Source organism: Pelodiscus sinensis, chromosome 12 (genome assembly GCF_052426305.1).
Source record: "Pelodiscus sinensis isolate ZL-2025 chromosome 12, ASM5242630v1, whole genome shotgun sequence".
NCBI classification, from domain to species: Eukaryota; Metazoa; Chordata; order Testudines; family Trionychidae; genus Pelodiscus; species Pelodiscus sinensis.
In genome coordinates this window covers 14,263,514-14,282,825 of record NC_143063.1, presented here as the reverse complement: position 1 = coordinate 14,282,825, position 19,312 = coordinate 14,263,514, and the positions used below count along the sequence as shown (strand labels likewise).

Here is a 19,312-nt window from a genome sequence, read left to right as displayed (position 1 = left end):
TTTTAACGGAAAAGTTTTCCATTAAAAGCATTTTTGGAAAATCATGCCAGTGTAGACGTAGCCCCTGGATGTATAAGGTATTTGAGTCAGGGATTGTTTTCTGTTCTGTTTGAACAGAACCTAGAATGATCTCCTACAGGGCCAGCCCGAGCTATTTTGGCGCCTCAGGCGTGCAGCGCCGCCCCCAGAGCACGTGGTCCCGTCCCCGGAACATGCAAAAAAAAACCTCTTGCACAGAGCTGTTCCGCCCCTTATTTTCAGGAAGAACAGCTCTGCACAAGAGGGGCTTTTTTGTTCAAGAAGGAGCAGTTTAGACAGCTCCTTCTTGCACAAAAGCCCATGCAGCAAAAATAGCAGCTCATTAGGTATGCAAATGAGGCACTGCAATATTCATCCCCACACCTCATTTGCATATCTTATTGCACAACAATGCACAGTGTAGACATAGCCTTAGTGATTTCAACTGTTTAACTACCCCCTAGGCTGGCAAAAGATTCCAGCTTCCACTGAACTAGCAAAAGGACTCCTGATGCTGTCTGATTTTAGGTCTAGCCTTATAACAAGGGGAAAGAGACAAGTTGAACCAGTCTTATACCATGCAGGCCCCGGCCCTGCCAACTCAGTTCACTCAATTCTGGAAGGGGGAGGCTTGTTCATCTGAGACCTCTTACATGATGGTGTCTCTCCTGAAAGCACTGGTGTCATATTTTACAGTTCCTGCATTTAAGGGTAGCATGATTTGTGACCCCGCAACAGCCTAAATTAGTTACAATACATCACATTCCATTCTAACAACTGATCCTCCATCAGCCCTGACTGAATTGGATTTACGTAACCACACCCTGGATTCCTTTCCCATCCCAGCATGAGCTGTATTTACATATCAACAGTTAATTATCTTGCAGAGCTAGACAACTTCAGCTGGCTGCATTGCAAGCAGTCCTTCAGACCCCTGGTTTACAGAAAAAATTAGGAAAGAAAAGAACACACATTATGAATAATAACATCTCTGAATATATTTGTGGGAAATGGGGCCACCTTTGCCACATCTAATCAGAGAGATCTGAACCTGACAGCATGAGCAAAGTGGGAACTAGTTCCTACTCTTGGAATCTAGAAATCTGAAAGAATCTTGAATTAGGTTATCATTCTGACAATTGAACTAATGGGGGCAATGAAGGAAGAAAGTGGTGTTCATAGCCTAAGGCTGTTGTGCCAAGAAACAAAGAAAGGAGTTGGGTGATTTTGCTACAGGTTGGGAGAGCTCACTTGTGGAGGAAGAGGAGCTGCTGAAGTGAAGTTGTCTTCTATGACTGGGCCTGGGAGAAGAGGCAGGAGAGAAGGAGGTTCCTGTGGCAGGCCTGGAAGAAGGCCTGTGGGTTTAGCCTAAGAAGGGCAAATCCAGGGAAGAAGTTTTGTGGACTGGCAGTTCAGATAGTAGCTGAGGGTACGTCTAAACTACATGCCTCTGACAACAGAGGCATGTAGATTTGTTTTTTTGTCAAAGTCAAATGAAGCCGCGATTTAAATGATCGTGGCTTCATTTACATTTACATGGCTGCCGCGCTGAGCCGACAAACAGCTGATCAGCTGTTTGTCCGCTCAGCGCGCTAGTCTGGACGCTCCCCTGTCGACATCAAAGCCCTTTGTCGGCAGCCCCGGTAAACCTCATCCCACGAGGAATAACGGGGCTGCCGACAAAGGGCTTTGATGTCGACAGGGGAGCGTCTAGACTAGCGCGCTGAGCGGACAAACAGCTAATCAGCTGTTTGTCCGCTCAGCGCAGCAGCCAAGTAAATTTAAATGAAGCCGCAGTCATTTAAATCACAGCTTCATTTGACTTTGCCTATGTGTCTAATCTACATGCCTCTGACAACAGAGGCATGTAGTCTAGACACAGCCTGAGCTTCCAGCGAGACAGTCTGGGCAAAAATGTAATCCAGCAGGGGCAGAAAAATTCCTTGTTTGTATGTTTCCTTTGGGACTGTTTAAGTTCAGTATTACTGCCCCATCTCTGGGTGCAGACAGAGCTTCCCTTAGGGAAAGTAGGCTGGACTTCAGAAGAAGCCCTATCACAAGCTTAAGTCTTGAGCAGTTGCTCCTCTGCTAGGATCAGAATTGACCAGGTTCTCAAACCAAACTAGCAGTGTCAGGAATTGCCAAGTGCAGACAAGGTCTGGCAGGAAGCTCTCATACTAAGGTGACTGAAGATCCCTGGGAGAGTGGCCAGAAGTAGAGTTCTAACGTTGTTTAGAATCTGGACACTCGGAAAGGAGTGGGATTTTGGCATCATAAACTGGAGGGCTATGTCACCACAGAATTGAGCCATATCTGAAGCACAGGCTGACTATTGACTACTGAGCAGGGTGAGCATGCTGTGTTGGACCACAAGGGTTGCTGTGGTGGTTAACCATGCCACAGGTTCTGAGGTAATTCCACAATACATGTAGGCTACGTCTAGACTGGCATGATTTTCCGGAAATGCTTTTAACGGAAAAGTTTTCCGTTAAAAGCATTTTTGGAAAAGCGCGTCTAGATTGGCATGGACGCTTTTCCGCAAAAGCACTTTTTACGGAAAAGCATCCGTGGCCAATCTAGATGTGCTTTCGCGATCGGGGCTTTTTTGCGGAAAATAAATCTGAGCTATCTACACTGGCCCTTTTGCGCAAAAGTTTTGCGCAAAAGGGACTTTTGCCCGAGCGGGAGCAGCATAGTATTTCCGCAAAAAGCACTGATTTCTTACAGTAGGAAGTCAGTGCTTTTGCGGAAATTCAAGCGGCTAGTGTAGAAGCAGCTGATTTTCCGGAAAAACTGGCCAGTCAAGACACAGCCGTAAGTTATTATGAGTTGGAAGTGGAGTCGGTGCCTGTGTCTTTCCTTTAGGAAGACTACCAAGTGCCAGAAGTTCCCTAGAAGTGGAGCTCCATCCCTCACTTGGCCTTGCCCCTGCTAGGCCTCATCCCCTGAGGCCTTGTCCCACTCTACTTCTTCCTACCAAGGCTCTGTCCTCATTCTGCTGCTGGGCCCCAGCCTTACACTTTGCCATGGTGCTCTGCACTGTCCCCCCAGGTTCCTTACTTTCCCCCTCACTATGGCTCACTGCTGCCCACTCATGCCCTCAACGGCTTAGTCCCATCTTTCCCCCACACTCACACCCTATGAGGCTCTTGAAGGGGAAGGAGAGAGGCCCATGCTGCAACCAGTGGAGGTAGGGGTATCTCGGGAGTGCAGCTGCCCAGGGAGCTCAGGTTTAGCAGGTGCTAGCCCCGGGACGGTAGCCCAGTGGGCCAGCTAATCTCTGTGGGTATGTTTACACTTGTACCCTTTTTCAAGAGAGGGATGCAAATGTAGAGAATCAAAATTGAAAACGAAACAGGGATTTAAATATCCTGCGCTTCACTGGCATAATCACTGACTGCTCCTCAATAGCGCTATTTCGGGACATCAAACTTGGTCCCCATGGGGTTATTTTGAGAGAAAACCTTTCCCTTGAAATAACCCTTAAATCTCATTTTTTAATGAGTAAGGGTTATTTCGAAGGAACGGTTTTCTCTTGAAATAACCCTGCAGGGACAGAGTTTAATGTCTCGAAATCGCACCATTGCGGAAAAGTGGCAGTCCGTGATTATGCAAATGAAGTGTGGGATATTTAAATCCCCGCTTCAGTTGCGATTTCGATTCTTTACATTTGCATCCCTCCCTCAAAAGAGGGTGCAAGTGTAGACATGCCCTATTATATTCACTGCTTTACATTATATTCTGCTTTGTTCTGTTCTGCAGTAATGCAAGGAGCCTAGAGGTTTGTATCCTGTTAAGACATCGGCTTTAGCAGTTCACATGAGGTTGGAGGCCTGAGAACTTTGGCACAGAATAGATGAACTTAGGCAACCCATGAGATATGAGGAACTGGAAGTAGGACGTAAGGGGGAATTTTGTTTATAATGTCATCAGCCAACCACAGAACATGACCTGACACCAGCTTCTGAAAAGTTTTGTTGCTATGGCAACAAATTAATTTATATGATATTGGGTAAAATTATAAATCATAGAATCATAAAATCATAGAACTCTAGAACTGGAAGGGACCTCGAGAGGTAGAGCTGTAGACCTTGGGAAGGGAGGGAGTGATGGGCAGTGGTGAAGATGACGAAGGTGACAGTAATGAGGAAGATATGGCTAACATTTCAGATTGTTCTGCAAGAGATTGTGTGAGTACGGCTGTGCAGATGTACTTTGTGTACTATTTCTATCTGCCTTGCTGAGTCAGTGTGTGTGACTTCGCTAAATGTATTAATAAATTACTTATTTGTAAATATAAAAGACATCCAATAGTGTGAACGCTGTGCCTGTGCACACTGGGTTTCCAACCACAGCCTAATTGTAATAATAATTTGACTGGGCCTGATGTTGTGACAAAAACCTGTCAACCCTCAAAGTGACAACTGGGGCTACATCTTGTAGGCTTCTTTTGGGAGAAGCTTTTTTTCATAGCGATCTTCCAGAAAAACTTCTTCACACTGAGAGCATCCACACACAAAAGCGCATAGAATAAGCGATGTGCTTTTCAAAAGAGAGTGTCCAGACTGATAGGATGCTCTCTCACATAAAAGGCCACCCGGAACCACTTCAGCCAGGTCTTTAGGTCACCAGTTGCTTCCGAGTGCTGGTGCTGGAGCCTTGCAGAGACACGCGCTTTAAAGGGACCCCTCTGGACAGCCGTTTCTCTGCTTTTGCTGCATGATTGCCTTCCTCTTCCAGGGACAGCAAAGCTCTCACAGTGCCTGCTGTGCTTGCCCTTTGTGGATGTCACAGCTTTTATCTTGGTGTCATGGAGCCAGAACTGCCCCTGGGCATGCAATGGCCCCACATGGCCATGCTACAATTTTTGCAGAACTTTGTGCCAACTTCCTTCCTGGTCCTGACCGAGTTCGATCCAGAGGAGCTACACTCTAGCAATTGCAACCCACAGTGGAGAGGTGTTTCTGGAGATGCTACGCCAGTTCAGACTGGTGGGACTGGCTGGCCATGGAGCGGTGGGATGACCAACTGTGGCGGAAGGCCACCTTTTCGGAGCTATGTGCCTGGCTCGCCCCTACCCTCCAGAGGTGTGACACCCACCTGCGACCCACCATCCCGCTGGAGAAGCAGGTCGTAATCACCCTCTGGAAGCTCACTACCCCCGACTGCTGCTGGTTGGTGGGCAACCAGTTTGGCATGGGGAAGTTCTCTATTGGGGCCCTCCTGATGGAGGGAAGGCACTCTAGGGCTGCTGTCCCTGCACAGAGGGGGAGGGGGAGTCCTGAAAAAGGGGGACCCTTGGGAAAGAGGGTTGGGGGGATGGAGTGGGGGTGGGGGAGAAGCCCCTTCCCCGGGGGGTTATGCCACCCCACCCTCATACAGCCCTGCTGTGGGGGGTTGACCTCACAGGGGGTGGCTCCGGGGGTGTTTGAAGAGAGGGTGGAGGTGGGAGAGGGACAGGCACCTCCCAAGGGCTCAGGTGCTCCCTCTCTCATTCTCTGTTTTCTGTGTGTGTTTGTCTCCTTCTGCAGGTGGTGAGGCCCATCAACTCTATCCTGCTGAACAGGGCCATCTGCCTGGGAGACCTGGACCCCATTGTGGCTGGATTTGCTGCCCTGGGGTTCCCAAACTGCAGGGGAGTGATTGATGGGACCCACATCTCGATCCGTGCACCTGAGCATTGAGCGGCCCAATACATCAATTGCAAGGGCTACTTCTCAATGCTGCTGACGGCCCTGGTCGACCACCGTGGACAGTTCACAGACATTTTTGTCGTGTGAATGCCTGGATCTTCAGGAACTCTAGCCTGTATGGGGAGCTGGAGGCAGACACATTCTTCCCCCACCATTGCAGTTGAGGATGTGCAGATGCCATTGTGCATTGTGGGGGATGCAGCTTACTCGCTGATGCCATGGCTAATGAAGCCATACACAGGCCACCTGGACCCCAGCAGGGACCAATTTAATGCCCACCTCAGCCAGGCCTGAATCCAAGTGGAGTGCACCTTTGAGTGCCTAAAGGCACTGTTCAGGTGCCTGCTGACCTGCCTGGGCATGGGGGAGTATAACAGCCCCGAGGTGCTCGTGGCATGTTGTGTCCTCCACAACATTTTGGTGAGGAAGGGGGAGGCCTTCCTCCCAGAGTGGGGGGCAGATGCTGGTGGCGAGGGACAAGCAAGGGTGGGGGTGCTCAGGAGGAGGGGCTGGAGTGAGATCAGAGATGGCAGGGGGCAAGGGGAGGGAACATGGGCATCACTTGGGGAGGGGGCATGGGTATCATCTGGGGAAGGAGCAGAGGCATCGCATGGAGGGCAGGCGGAGGGGGAATGGACATAGCGGGGGGGCAGGCGGGTGGAAGTCAGGAGCAGTAGCATCAGGCGGGAGTGCCATCATGCTCGACATGATGACACACATGTTGTCACACAGCTGCATGAGCTGGTCCCATGTGCAGTTCCGCTACTCAACATCTTCTGCACCAGGGTCTGCTGACATGCTGGCACATGACGTCTTCATGGACCCTGGAGCACTTGCAGTTCCCCTGGGCTCTGGTGGCTGGCTGTGTTGGGGTGGCTCACTCCTCAGTCCCAGCTGGTCCAGCTGTGGAGAACACAAAGAGGGATTGGTGGTCAGTCATCCATACAGACACTGTCTCAGGCCGTGCCCTCCAGTGTTAGCAGCGACCAACAGTCCTCGGGCCAGAGGGGGATGTCCTGGGAGCAAGGCCACGTGTGGACCATGCTGTCTGCTTCCCAAACCCTCTCTCTCTGGGGCAAGCAGTTCTGGTGTGGCCCAGGGGCTAGGGTGTTTGCCAGGGGCAGGGTGGTGGGTTCAAATCCCCAAACCCCTCTGTTCTTGCGATTTACTTTCAGAAGAACATGACTGCAGTATAGATGTAACACGGGTGTTGTCGGGAAACAGTCCTTTTCCCGACAAAACTCTGTAGTGTAGACATACCCTGGGACTCTTCAGATCGGAGAACAGGAGGCCAGAGCAACTCAGCTTCCTGTTTGTGGTGCGGAGGACAGTTCAGCTCACTTGTAGAGCCCTGGAAATCCATGGGTATCCACTTTGTATCTGCAGAGATCTGCATCCGTTGGTGTCCAACACTGGACTCCAAGTGAACCAGGTCGGAGCTGAGGGGGTTAGGCATGGGGCTCTAGGGGTAGCTTCTCTGACATTGCATCACCAGCATCCTGCCCAGGGCTCTCTGCCTGGCCACGTGCAGTGCTGTGGACAGCCCTGAGTCATGCCTGTGGGTGGGCAGAGCCAGCTCAGCACATCAGGGGGTAGACAGGTAGAAAGAGGCCACAGTCCTAGGGAGCTTTCTGTGCTCCTAGCTCATGCAAAGGTGGCTAGCCAGCTCTCCTCCAAAGGGACTGCTTGTCACCTGCATGGCCAGCCTTTTCGAGTTTGGGAGCATAATCTTGCATTCCTCTCTCCGCCAGAAACAGAAGTTGTGGCTGCAGTGGCCATATTACTGTCATTCAAGATAGAGAAACTAGGAAGACAAAACCCCAACCCATCAGGAACTCTAATACAGTTTCTAAGGCTATCTGCACTTAGCTATCTGCAGCTGTGCCTCTGTAGTTGCTCCAGTGAAGTTACTCATTACAGCCATGGAGCAGGTTCTTCCACTGCTGTAACTAATCTGTCTCCCCAAGAGTTGGCAGCTAGGGTGATAGAAGAATTCTTCCTTCAGCCTAGTGCTGTCTACATGGAGGTTAGGTTGGCTTCAGTATGTCACTCAGGTGTATGGATTTTTCCATACATAGCTGGGTTGATCCAATGTTTTTGTGCGGACCTAGCCTCAGAAGGGGTGTCAGAGGGAGAGCTTATGTCTCTGCAGACTGTTAATTGGCTATAACACCTTCATCTCAAAGATGCTGCTTTGAATCTGACTCAGGTGAACAACAACCAGAAGTTATTACCATATGAGTCTCCTCCCTGTTGACAATGTGATATACTTGATTTTTTTCCAATTAAACAACATTTACCCTTCTAATAGTCCCTTTGAGTGATCCATTCCTAGCTCCTCCCTTATACTTAAATACTCTAGGTAGAGACAGTACAAGAGAGTCTGAAAAATGGAGCATCAGGAAGGGAGGTGGGAGCTAGAAGAATGGCTGAGAGCCAGCCTTGGACAGTGTTTGAAACTTCAGCCTCAAGTCCCTGCCTGACTCTAAACCCCAAATGAAAGAGCCAGTGCATATCCTTGTTACACAGTTTATATACATCTTAAAGACAGAAAAATACTGGGCAAGTATGTAATCTGCCTATGAGAGCTTGAGATGAAAAATTGTCAAGGGGACCTAGAAATGGAAATGCCAACTGCATTTCAGCCTTGAGCAAGTGGGAAGTGAAAGTGAATGGGTCTAACTGTTCAGGCACACGTTGCTGTCTGTAGTGGAGGGGCGGGGTTCGTCACTTGGGCTTCGCACCCCCGTGCCCCTCCCACTTTTTGTCCTTTCCGGGTTTTCCTCCACGGGGTCTCTCCCGTAGTCCCTCTTTTAGTCCTCCTTGTCCATTTCGCTGCCGTCACCTGGCCCAGTTCTGGCTCTGTTACCTGGCGCCTGCCTGGCCCCCTGGTCGTTCGTCCTGTACGATCCCCATCGGTCCGCGATTGGGCTGCTCCCTACCCGGGTTTCCAGCTGGTCAGGTCACTGCGGCATCTGGCACTTCCTTGGCCTCTCGGGAACTCTCACCACCTGTGGGGTTTGAGAACACAGCCAGCTCCCGCTCTCCCCCCCATCCTTCCTCCCTCTTGTATGCTCTGGCTGGCGTCATGCCGCGTCTCGACATCGGAGCCGGCTGGTCGCCCCTGGGTCCTAAGGCCCATCAATTCAGGCCCTGGCCCCTTCGCACATGTGCAATCGCCGCCGTGTTTGCTGCTCAGCTTGCCGGCAGCGTCGACACCTGGGTGGTGGGGGGCCGCTGGAGAACCGCCGGCAAGTGGTTCAGAGTGCGGGGGCCAGATCCCCCATCACACTGTCCAGCAATGATCAGAATACTGAGAACAAAAGTGACCGATAGACTCTTCAAGACTCTGGGCCAGACTTGGACAAGCTTCAAGACAGCTCCGTGCTACAAAAACAACACTCTACACCCGGGACTGTATGAAGATAACTTTGCTGTTTTATTTAACTGCATCACAAACTGGCACAGAGAGGCAGGAGGAGAGGACCTTCAACTGACAAAACAGAAAGTTGGTACAGAAAGTTGATACTGGACCATGCCTTAATACTCTAAGTACTGTAATCCAGCTAACACCATTATCAGAATTTCTTGGAAATGTCAGAGTTGTGGTTAGCTTTGTTTCCTGGATTCAGCAGTATTGCTGACGTGAAATCACAAAGGTGCTTGCTCAGATTCAAAGAACACTTCACAACCCTTTGCCTTGGAATCTGAGAAGTGTTTCTTTGAAATACTGTGGGAACTGGGCATTGATGCAAACTGTTCTGGGGTGTTTCTCAGGAGGATGTTTGTAGCTCAGGAATTCAGGGAAGAGATAAAGAGCTTCATTTCTTGGCCTCTGTAATTGATGCAAAACTATATATCTTTCCATTAAAGAATAATCAAATGGATATAAAATATGACACCAACTAAAAGCAACAATTGTAAATGAATTAATCTGCTGCTCCTTGTGTTTTACTATGTCAAACAATAGGTGCTATTTCTGTCACAATAGGGGCACTGTTGGTAGCATTCTGATGTTCTTGAGAAATAGGGAACAGCTATCTTTCTGCTCTTGCTTATATATCATCTGTTCTTCCTGTAGTATGACCTTGATGCAGATACTAGACTCATTTAGCAGCTAATTCTGAATGTCAGGAATAGTGGGTTCAGAGGATACTGCTTTAGTTATTTCAGCTTTACTCTGAATATGCAAAATAAAGGAGCTTCATTTCCTGTTCTAGTTCTCCGCTTGGTGAGAAAGATGAAATGTTAGCAAATTCTGTCATCAAAGTTTTATTTGTGTGTGATTTTTAAAAACAATGTTCCTGACTTGGATCACTTTTATACTAATTATTCCAAAATAATGCTGCTGTGTAGTGATGTAGTAACCTCAAAAAGTTCAAAGCTTTGGTCCCAATAAATATTTGAATTTTAGATGCTTATCAAGACCACAGCAGTATGCAGAACTGGGTAGGAAATTTGTCAAGGACAAAAGTGCAATGTAAAGGAAAGGAAATACTTGCTTTATCAGCCTCATAGCCTATGTGAATGCATGGAAGTTAAAAGTTTGAATACAAAATAGTTAACCAAAATTTCTCATGCAACTGAAAATGTTTTGCTTGAGTCTTAAGTCAGTTCTTGTTAGAAACAGGCCTCATCAGAGCCCATTAATGGATACCCTCAACATTTGGTTCTAACTTTGATCCAAATCTTGCAACTTTCAGCTAGCTCTACTTATTTTGTCTGAATTAGTTTGAGTTTGTCTGTTTCTTGGCCTAAAGTAACAGATTGTTGTAAAGTAATAAATTTCCCAAGCCAAGAATTAATGATCTCTTACCTAAAATTATAATTTAGTATAATGCATTGAAGACTTTCATCCTACAAACCATCATTTAGACTATAGCATTAAAATAGCTACAAACCTGTAACCTTTTCCTTCAACAAAGTTTTTTTAGCTGTGCAGAATCTTGAAAGACACTTTCATCTCCCCAAAGGAAATGTTCAGGAGCTCAAAATAATTTCATTGATTCTAAGAAAGTATCCAGTCCTCGTGTCAATTTTTTAAAAAACTATTTCACATACCCTCAAAATCTCCTAGGCTGTGTCTAGACTGGCCACTTTTTCCGGAAAAGTAGCCGCTTTTCTGGAAAAACTTGCCAGCTGTCTACACTGGCCACTTGAATTTCCGCAAAAGCGCTGACGATCTCATGTAAGATTGTCAGTGCTTTTGCGGAAATACTATGCTGCTCCCATTCGGGCAAAAGTCTTTTTCCGAAAAACTTTTGCGCAAAAGAGCCAGTGTAGACAGCAGAGATTTGTTTTCCGCAAAAAAGCCCCGATCGCGAAAATGGCGAAAAAGCTTAGCTCCATACTGGTGACTGTGACTCTATCTGTAGTTTCCCCCCTTCTCTTAGGAAAGGAGGTGCATTGACGTTCATTCTCATGTGCCTGCTGCTAGTCCCAAAACAGTGGCATGCAAATCAGAAGGAACATCTTTTGTAATGAAAAGGATAAGTGATTCCTGTGGTACAGCTAGAAAAGTATTTTATAGTAACAGGTGGGAATCTTAATAGATAATTTTTACAATGTTTATTTCAAGTGATGCAGATGAATAAATACACTAAAATCTAATCACTATTACAAAAACATCTACCAGTAATTCTGCAGTTTATGGCAGGATATCATATATATAGTGACCCAATATCTGTGACTCTGTAATGCTGAAATGCTGGCTGTTCCCTCTGGACAGTGCTATTGCCTGCCGTCGTGGTGCTTGGCTGATTATGCACCACTCAGCCGGGCTGCCGCACGGGAGCAAGTGGCGCAAGCAGCCGTTAGGGGTCCATGCTCCCCATGCAACTCAGGGGCCTGGATGAGCGTGCTTCTCTGACATCAGGAAAGGGCGCCAGATTCAAAAGGAGGAAAGTGGAGTGGAGACGGAGGAGGCGGAGAGGAGACGGAGGACAGTGAAAGAGAGAGATGCATCAGGAGGAGGAGAAGAGAAACACAGAGTGAGAGGCAGGAGTGGGAGAAGAGAAAGAGAAGGAGGGAGAGGCAGGAGGTGGACGAGAGCTGAGAGAGAGAGGGCGAGGCAGTAGGAGGAGAATAGAGAGAGGCCATTTGCACTGATTGCTCCTGCGCGGAGGCCTGGCTGAGCAGCGCAGAAGTCAGCCAAGCGCCATGGCAGGAGGCGAAGGGGGGCGTGGTGGTGACGTACATGTCCAGGGGGCGGGGCCTGGATGAGCGTGCATCCCCAACGGAGACAGAGGAGAGCAGAGAAAGAGTGAGAGGCAAGAGGGGGAGAAGACAAGGAGAGGGACAGAGCGAAGGGAGAGTGAGAGGCAGGAGGGGGAGAAGAGAAAGAGAGAGACAGAGAGAGGAAAAAGGTGGAGGAGAGCTGAGAGAGAGAGTGGGAGGCAGTAGGAGGAGGAGAGAGAGAGAGACGGAGCAAGAGACCAGAGGCTCAGGAGAGAAGACCGACATGGAGTAGAGACCTGAAAATCCCATCTTATGATGGGCTAATTGGCTAGTTACAATATATGTCTGAATAACCAGTATAATTTTAACCTGATAATGAGGAAATATTGATTCCAAAATTAGAAACAACTTTTGAAAAGAACAAGTAGTCCTGTGGCATCTTAAGCTATGTCTACACTGCACAGTTATTTTGGAATAAGCTTATTTCAAAATAGCATGTCTACACTGCAGAGAAGCCTCAAAATTAGTCAGAGGCTGGCTTCCTTAATGTAGACGTGCTATCTTGATTTAGAGAGCTAGGACGAATAACTTAGAATGGCCCTGGTGAGGGGCTATTTCGAAATACCAGAAGCGACGAATCTACACACACCTTTTTTCAAAATAGCTATTTCAGAATAGGCGTTATTCTTTGTAGAATGAGGTTTACAGAAATCGGAATAAGCTGTCCAGTATTTGTAATTATTTTGATTATCAGGACAGTTTCATTGATTTTAGTGGTAGCTAGCTCATCCAGAAATATAATCTATGCTATCATGTGCCGAAAGTGTCCGTCTGCTATGTACATTGGACAAACATCTCAGACACTTCGCCAAAGGATTAATGCCCACAAAACAGATATCAGACAAGATCACAAAGAGAAAACAGTTTCTTGCCATTTTAACCAGAAAGGACACTCTCTCAATGACTTAACCATCTGCATTCTGCTACAAAGACCTTTTACATCTGCACTTGAAAGGGAATCCTCTGAACTGTCATTCATGTTAAAATTCGACACTTTCCAAAAAGGACTCAACAAACATTTGAACTTTCTCACCCATTACCAAGATAGTTTCCCCAATTATCACCTCTAATACCATTAACTCACAAACATCCCACTCTCCCTACCTCTAATATCATCAATTCACAGACACTTACCTTCCTTCCTTTCCCCCCCCCCCCCCCGCATCCCCCTCCTGTTCTGCAATGTGATTTGTCCTTTTCATATTTGTTCACTTTTTTTTTTAATTGTATCCTTTGGTATATATGGTTGTGACTACTTTCTTCCACTATTTGATCTGAGGAAGTGGGTCTGGCCCACGAAAGCACATCATCTAATAAACCATCTTGTTAGTCTTTAAAGTGCTACATTGTCCTGCATTTTGCTTCTAGCTCATGAGGTAGCCTGGGTGTTGGTACTCTTGAGCCTTATTTTTTTCCTAAATTTGACCAACTATAGTTGATATCAAAATCAGACCCAATATACATAGTCCAAAAATCTAAATACACTGTCACTTCAATGTTTCCTTATTAGGAGGCATGTGAGTCATTTTACCTTTGCATTTGCCTCATCCGTATTTAGTGTAATAATTCATTGCCTCAATAATTAAGGTAGAAAATGTGACATCAGGGAGCTGAGGTTATAGATTATGGATAACACTTTCTTATTTAGCTGACTGAAATAACAATAAAAATGTTTGAGCTGACTTTTTCAAGTGCTGGTAACTGCTACTCTCTAGTGACTTGATTGTGATTTGTAGGTGCTTACTGGGTCTGAAAATCAGCCTACCTAATTTGATGTTAGTTTATCTATAGGCTGCCTAAAGTTAAGCTTCTGTTTTCAAACTTTGCATATAATGTTTAGGTTTGGTTGAAAACTTTCAATTGAACTTCATGATGAAAAATAGGGGTTTCAACTAATTTAATGACATTATTTTTTTTAGAGAACTTGGTTGCCAAGTCACATTTTCAACAAAAAATTCCACTGAAAATTTATAGAAATCTATTTTTCCTGTTTTTGACAATTTTCCATGAATGGGCTGGAGGAAACATTTTCCAAGCAGCTCTTCTAATGACATTATTTGTTATATAGTTAATACTATCCTATATACCCATCTCTTTGTTTTTCTGTTTTTTCAAGAGCTCTTCCTAAACAGTAAGAGCGAGGATGAGCACATTTCATATGCAGCTTCCTCTTATCCTAACTTAAAGCCAGGTGAGGGTTTGGTTGTGCCAGGACAATGGCAGGTGCCTGGAATGCAATCATTTCTTGGAAAAAGGAAAGGGGAGGGGCTCTGGTAGCAAGGAGAGTTATACTGTATAATGACCACAGGGGGCAGCAATGGGCCAGAGACAGGGACTGGGACAGCTATAATCCCATTGGGACATTGGGGGTGGAGAAAAGGGCAGCTATCTAGTACATATTTCAAAGTCTGTTTGTTGGTGTGTCTGTTTGAGAGGTTGTCCTCTCTCCTTTGGGCAGCCTGCATACTTAATCTTCATCCAGAGCTCTTCCCCAGGGCAAGTATTTAAATTGCCAAGCTTCTTGTAATGATTTTTATATTTCTACTTTGGGGAGAGGCTTTGGACCTCATCGGTGCTTCCACTTCAAATTCAAAAGCATGGTAAATCAACCACTTTTAACTTGTAAATACAAAATATAGTCCAATCCATCTGTTGATGTGAACACGAATTTGAGAACCAGCAGAGACTAGCCCGCCTTCTCTCCTTCCCCTTTCATGCTCCAAAATCCTCATGACATTTCCTTGCGTAATGAGTTTTTCCTTTTCCTTTGATGCTTTTCTTTCTTCACCTTTCTTCTTAATCTTTTGAGTTTTCCCTGAAAAGAAATTCACAGTATAGTTGTGATATTGATCAAAATTCTGGCCTGTTCAGTTACAATGATGTAAATCTGGAGTAACTGGAGTAAATTAATTGCTTCAGTGGTAACATTTTCAGAACAACTGTAGTCCAGCTGGACTTTAACCCTGTCTGGAGTGGCTTTGTGAAATTGCCATTTGCAGAATTCAGGGCAGCTTCTTGCACAGCATTTGGCCTTTCCATTAATATAATTGTATACCACCCAGTCCTCTGCCCCAAGTCACAACTCACTCCTTCACCCAAACTCCCTCCAAGATCACACACTCCTTCTGTGCCTCAGTCCCCTACCTCAAGCTCTGTTCTGCAACCATCTCCACCCTAGACCCTGAATCCCCTCCATTAATAGCACGGAAGAGTGTAGGCTTTGATCACTTACCAAATTTTTGGAGTGCACCCCATCAACAATTATTGCCCATGCCTGTCTTTGAGACTGTCCACAAATGTGGAAGAGTAATGGTAATATTTTGTGATGTGAAATGAGCCTATGGATTTGGCCAAGACTGCCAATTCATTTTCTATATCACTTAGAATAGCTTTCTGATGGTATTGACTTCCAATAGCTGCCAGTTTTCACTGGATTAGGATGGGTGATCTGGAATAGTTTTGTTTACTGAGGCAAAATTAAGAGTGGAAAGCATAACAGTTGAATATACAGTACTCCGTTCATCACCCACTTCATACACATCTCTCTGTATTTATGGAAGCATCACTTACATAGACATTTCTCTCTGGTTTTCATCTCTTGCAGTGTAAGTCAACATTTCAAAGAGTTTGAACAGCTTTGCAAATCTCAGGTGACTCTGAAAATTCCGAGCAGCAAAGGCATAAAGCAGAGGGTTAATGCAACTACTTATAAATGGCAGTGATCCAGAGATGTATACTCCCATTTCTGACACCTCATGCAGTACCAAAGACATATTCTGATTAGAGACTTTTATCTGTATTGAAACAATTTCTATTATGTTAAACACATGATGCGGTAACCAGCAAACAGCAAAAGCCACAACCACGCTGGCAATCAGCCTCGCTGATCGCTGCCTAGATGAGCAAGTCATTGTGCTTATTCTTCTCCCGACACACACATAACAAATAGAGATGATAATGAAAGGAATCACAAAGCCCACAAGAGTCTCCAACAAAAGGCACAATACCTCCTGCTGATCAGAAGCGTAATTGCGAGATGTGCATTCCTGCCCAATGTCGGTTTCTTGAAGTTCTTGAAATGGGATTATGGAAGCCCCAAATGCAATAGAAAAGAGCCAAATGAGAAAAACAACTTTGAGGATCACAGCCTGATTTTTCCACCTTTGAAGCACGAATGGGTAAAACATAGCCATGAACCTCTCCAGGCTCAGTGTTGTAATTAGGAACACACTGGCATACATACCGCAGTGAACAACAGAAACCAATATTTTGCAGATGATGACTCCAAGGAGCCAGGTGTTAGCAAAAGAGTAAATCCAGATTGGTAATGTAACCAGGACCAGGATGTCGGAAATTGCCAGATTTAGGATGAGCAGAACCGTGGGTGATCTTTGCTTCATTTTCCCACAAATGGTCCAGATGACAATGGAATTCCCAGGGATCCCAATAACAAAGGACAAGCTTAGCACTGTGAGGACCACTGACCTCTCACTGTCCCATGCCAGATATCCACTGTCTCCTTTTGTCACATTCATCTTGGTTGGAGGCGCCTGTGTTTTCTCTGATGCTAACAATCTCTGTTCTATGCACTGTGCTGTTAACTCTAGGCAGAAGCAGGGAACCTCCCCAAGTGCTCACTATCTAGTGATCTGAAGGCTGATGTGGAATGTGAGTTCACAGCCTAAAGTTCTCTCCTGACTTATGCTGAGTTCATACTTCCTGCTTCTTAGACGGCATGCAAAGCTACACACAAACTTAGTGGCCTGAGTGCCCTCATTTGTGCTAGTTATGTAAGGATGCAATTCCATTTACTTCTTATTTATACTGTGAGAAAGGAGAATCAGGACCCACATATCTACTTTCCCAGGCTTAAGAGGCTTATTACTTCACTTAAACTGACTGTTTTTATAAGAAACACTTAACGAGCTAAAATAAAATAATGCACACGAGCACTTCAGTCTGGGTTGTAACATCCAGGCTAACCTGTTCTGTGCTTTCAAACGTATGCTAGCTGGATAGAGGATAATGTAGGCTAACTTATACATAGCTTTTGCTGTGTAGACATGTCATAAGACTGAAGGAAGAAGAAAATAAAAAAAACAACTCAACAGTGGATGGGATTGGGGAACTGAAAATGGAAGGATATTTTACACAGACAGAAACAAGAAGGTGCTGTTTACCACCTCTTTCTGAAATGTAAAAGCGGTTTCAAATTTACTCTTGCTGATGCTCAGATTCAGTTCTGCAAATTGGTGCATGGAATAAATGAAGGCAAAGGAGCCATCACCTCTAATGAGAAAGAGTGTGTAGTATTTTTTTAGTAATTTGTCCAGACATCGGTCTCCTTTTCAAAGGCTGATGTAGCCTGGTTGGTTCTAGTAAAGGGCACAGGCGTTCTCATGTTATTTGGCACACCCATAGATGAAAGCCTTGTCAAAAGAAATCAAGAAAGCTCTTAGTTTCCCACAAGCATACTAGAGAGATTTCCCACAAGCTTTACTCCAAGACTGGGTAGTCCTTTCATGCCAGACAATATAGAAAGTCCTTCAGCAAAGGCTCTAGCTACAGCAGAGTGAGGAAAATGGAACAAATATGTGCGTGCTGTTGTATAGTTACCAAGAGGCGATGTTTAATTTACAAGTTGTCCTAGAAGCCAGGCTGAAAGCTTGAAACACAAGCTAATCCAGGGACTTGAAAAGGAGAAGGAAGCCCCAAACCCATTGAAGAAATATTCAGGTCAGCCTGCAAATGTAAGAAGTTAAATTAATTCTGAAAATTCACTGCAGTCGCAAGTGATGTGAGTTCACCAGGTCTTAGCATCCAAAATGTACAGCAGCCTCATTCACCAAGACGATGTAACTAAGAGTAAAGAGAGCAGATTATGATCTGCCTGGGAAGCTGAACAGACCCACTTGTGGAGGGATGGAGAACCTACAGCCCATGGGTTGGCTCTGGCCCCAACTTGCCTGGATCCAGTCCCTGAGTCTTGGGGCTTCCCCCTCACCTGCAGCGGTGAGCCCACTCTAGCATTCCAGCCCCGCATCCTTCCCCAAGGTGCTGGAGCACCGGCATGGACTACCTGCTGTGTGAGGGTTTGGGGGGGAGTCCCAAGCCTTGTAGGCAGGATCCAGGCAAGCTGGGGCCAGATTCAACCCACAGACTTTGCCTCATGAGGGGAGGAAGTGGCTGCATGCACAGCCACGTCCCTTCCTCCTCCACCTGGCTGGGGAAATAGCAGCACAGCAAAGCATAGCCTGGAGGCTTTTTCCGTGTCACTCCGAATGGCTGTAATTGCAGCCAATAGGAGCAGCTGGGGCAGTGCTTGGGAGTGGCAGGGGACATGGAACCATGGGCATTCTCAGGGAGCTGTACCAGGTGAGTGCCTCTCCCATCGCCCAGATCCCGCACTCCCACCCTGCTCCTTCACTCCTCTCCCATCCTGACTCTGCACCCCCAGTCCACTACCTCCCACCCAGCTCTCCCATCCCCAGCCTGCTCCTGCACACTCCCACCCATACCCTGCACTCCCACTCTTCTCTTGCACCCTACCTTCTGCATAGCCCTCCCAACCCCAGACTGCTTCTGTTGTCCCTCTGCTCCGGCATGCTGACACCCTCCTAGACCACCCAAATCCCAGCACACTCCTGAACCCTTCCTTCCTTAGAGACCCCAAAACCCCAAGCCCGCTTCCTGGCAATCCTCAGACACACACCAAACTCCTCATTTTGTTGGCCTCATTCCTGACCCTGGGGAGGGGGTGGGGGCTCACAAAATCTACTACCCCAGGTTCCCGTAGGCTCTGGTGAGAAAGGAGAATGTGGGGAGTGTCTTTCTGCTTCTCAGTCAGGCACCCTGTCCATGAGGGATTTTTTGCTCCTCACTTTTGTGTGGCCCCTAACTGTTTATTCTGTGGGCCAGTGACCCCCTAGCCCAAAAATGGTTCCCCGATGCCAGGAAGCAGCTCATTAGCTTAGTGTTTCTGAAGTGCATGTGGGAGGAGACAATCACTAACAAAGTCACCAGTCTGTTCACAGTTTCCTCATTTCACTCTGAGAACATCGGTGGGCCAGAGATTTGACAATTGGATGTAAGTTGTCTGGACCTGCTGATTTAAAAATGTCTTTCCTTAGAAGTTGTGTAACTCTTTCCTTGGTTATTAAAGGACTGGAAAGTGTTTCATCATTCTCATGTCACATGTGTACATCATCCTTCTTCCTTCTACATACAGAACCGCAATCATTAGTTCAGTCTTTACCGGCTCCAAATATTAATGAGCCTGCACCAGTGTTTGAATTTTTTTTGTGCCTAATATTCTTAAATATACAGAACTCTTAAGAAACAACTTAACACTAGAATGATTAAAT

At 46.3% G+C, this 19,312-nt stretch overlaps 1 protein-coding gene across 1 annotated transcript; it reads right to left on the bottom strand.

The window, feature by feature from the left end:
* Positions 1-13,101: 13,101 nt before the first annotated feature.
* On the bottom strand, positions 13,102-16,732 carry LOC142831086 (leukotriene B4 receptor 1-like). The gene is made up of 2 exons (XM_075940321.2): positions 15,519-16,732; positions 13,102-14,763 (listed from the first exon to the last, which is right to left on the bottom strand). Exons 1-2 carry the CDS (start codon positions 16,481-16,483, stop codon positions 14,745-14,747), a joined length of 984 nt encoding a protein of 327 aa, XP_075796436.1. The 5' UTR covers positions 16,484-16,732; the 3' UTR covers positions 13,102-14,744.
* Positions 16,733-19,312: the final 2,580 nt, after the last annotated feature.

Bases quoted from the DNA above. Each gene is read 5' to 3' on its own strand.
- LOC142831086 (XM_075940321.2), bottom strand. From the start codon at position 16,483: ATGAATGTGACAAAAGGAGACAGTGGATATCTGGCATGGGACAGTGAG.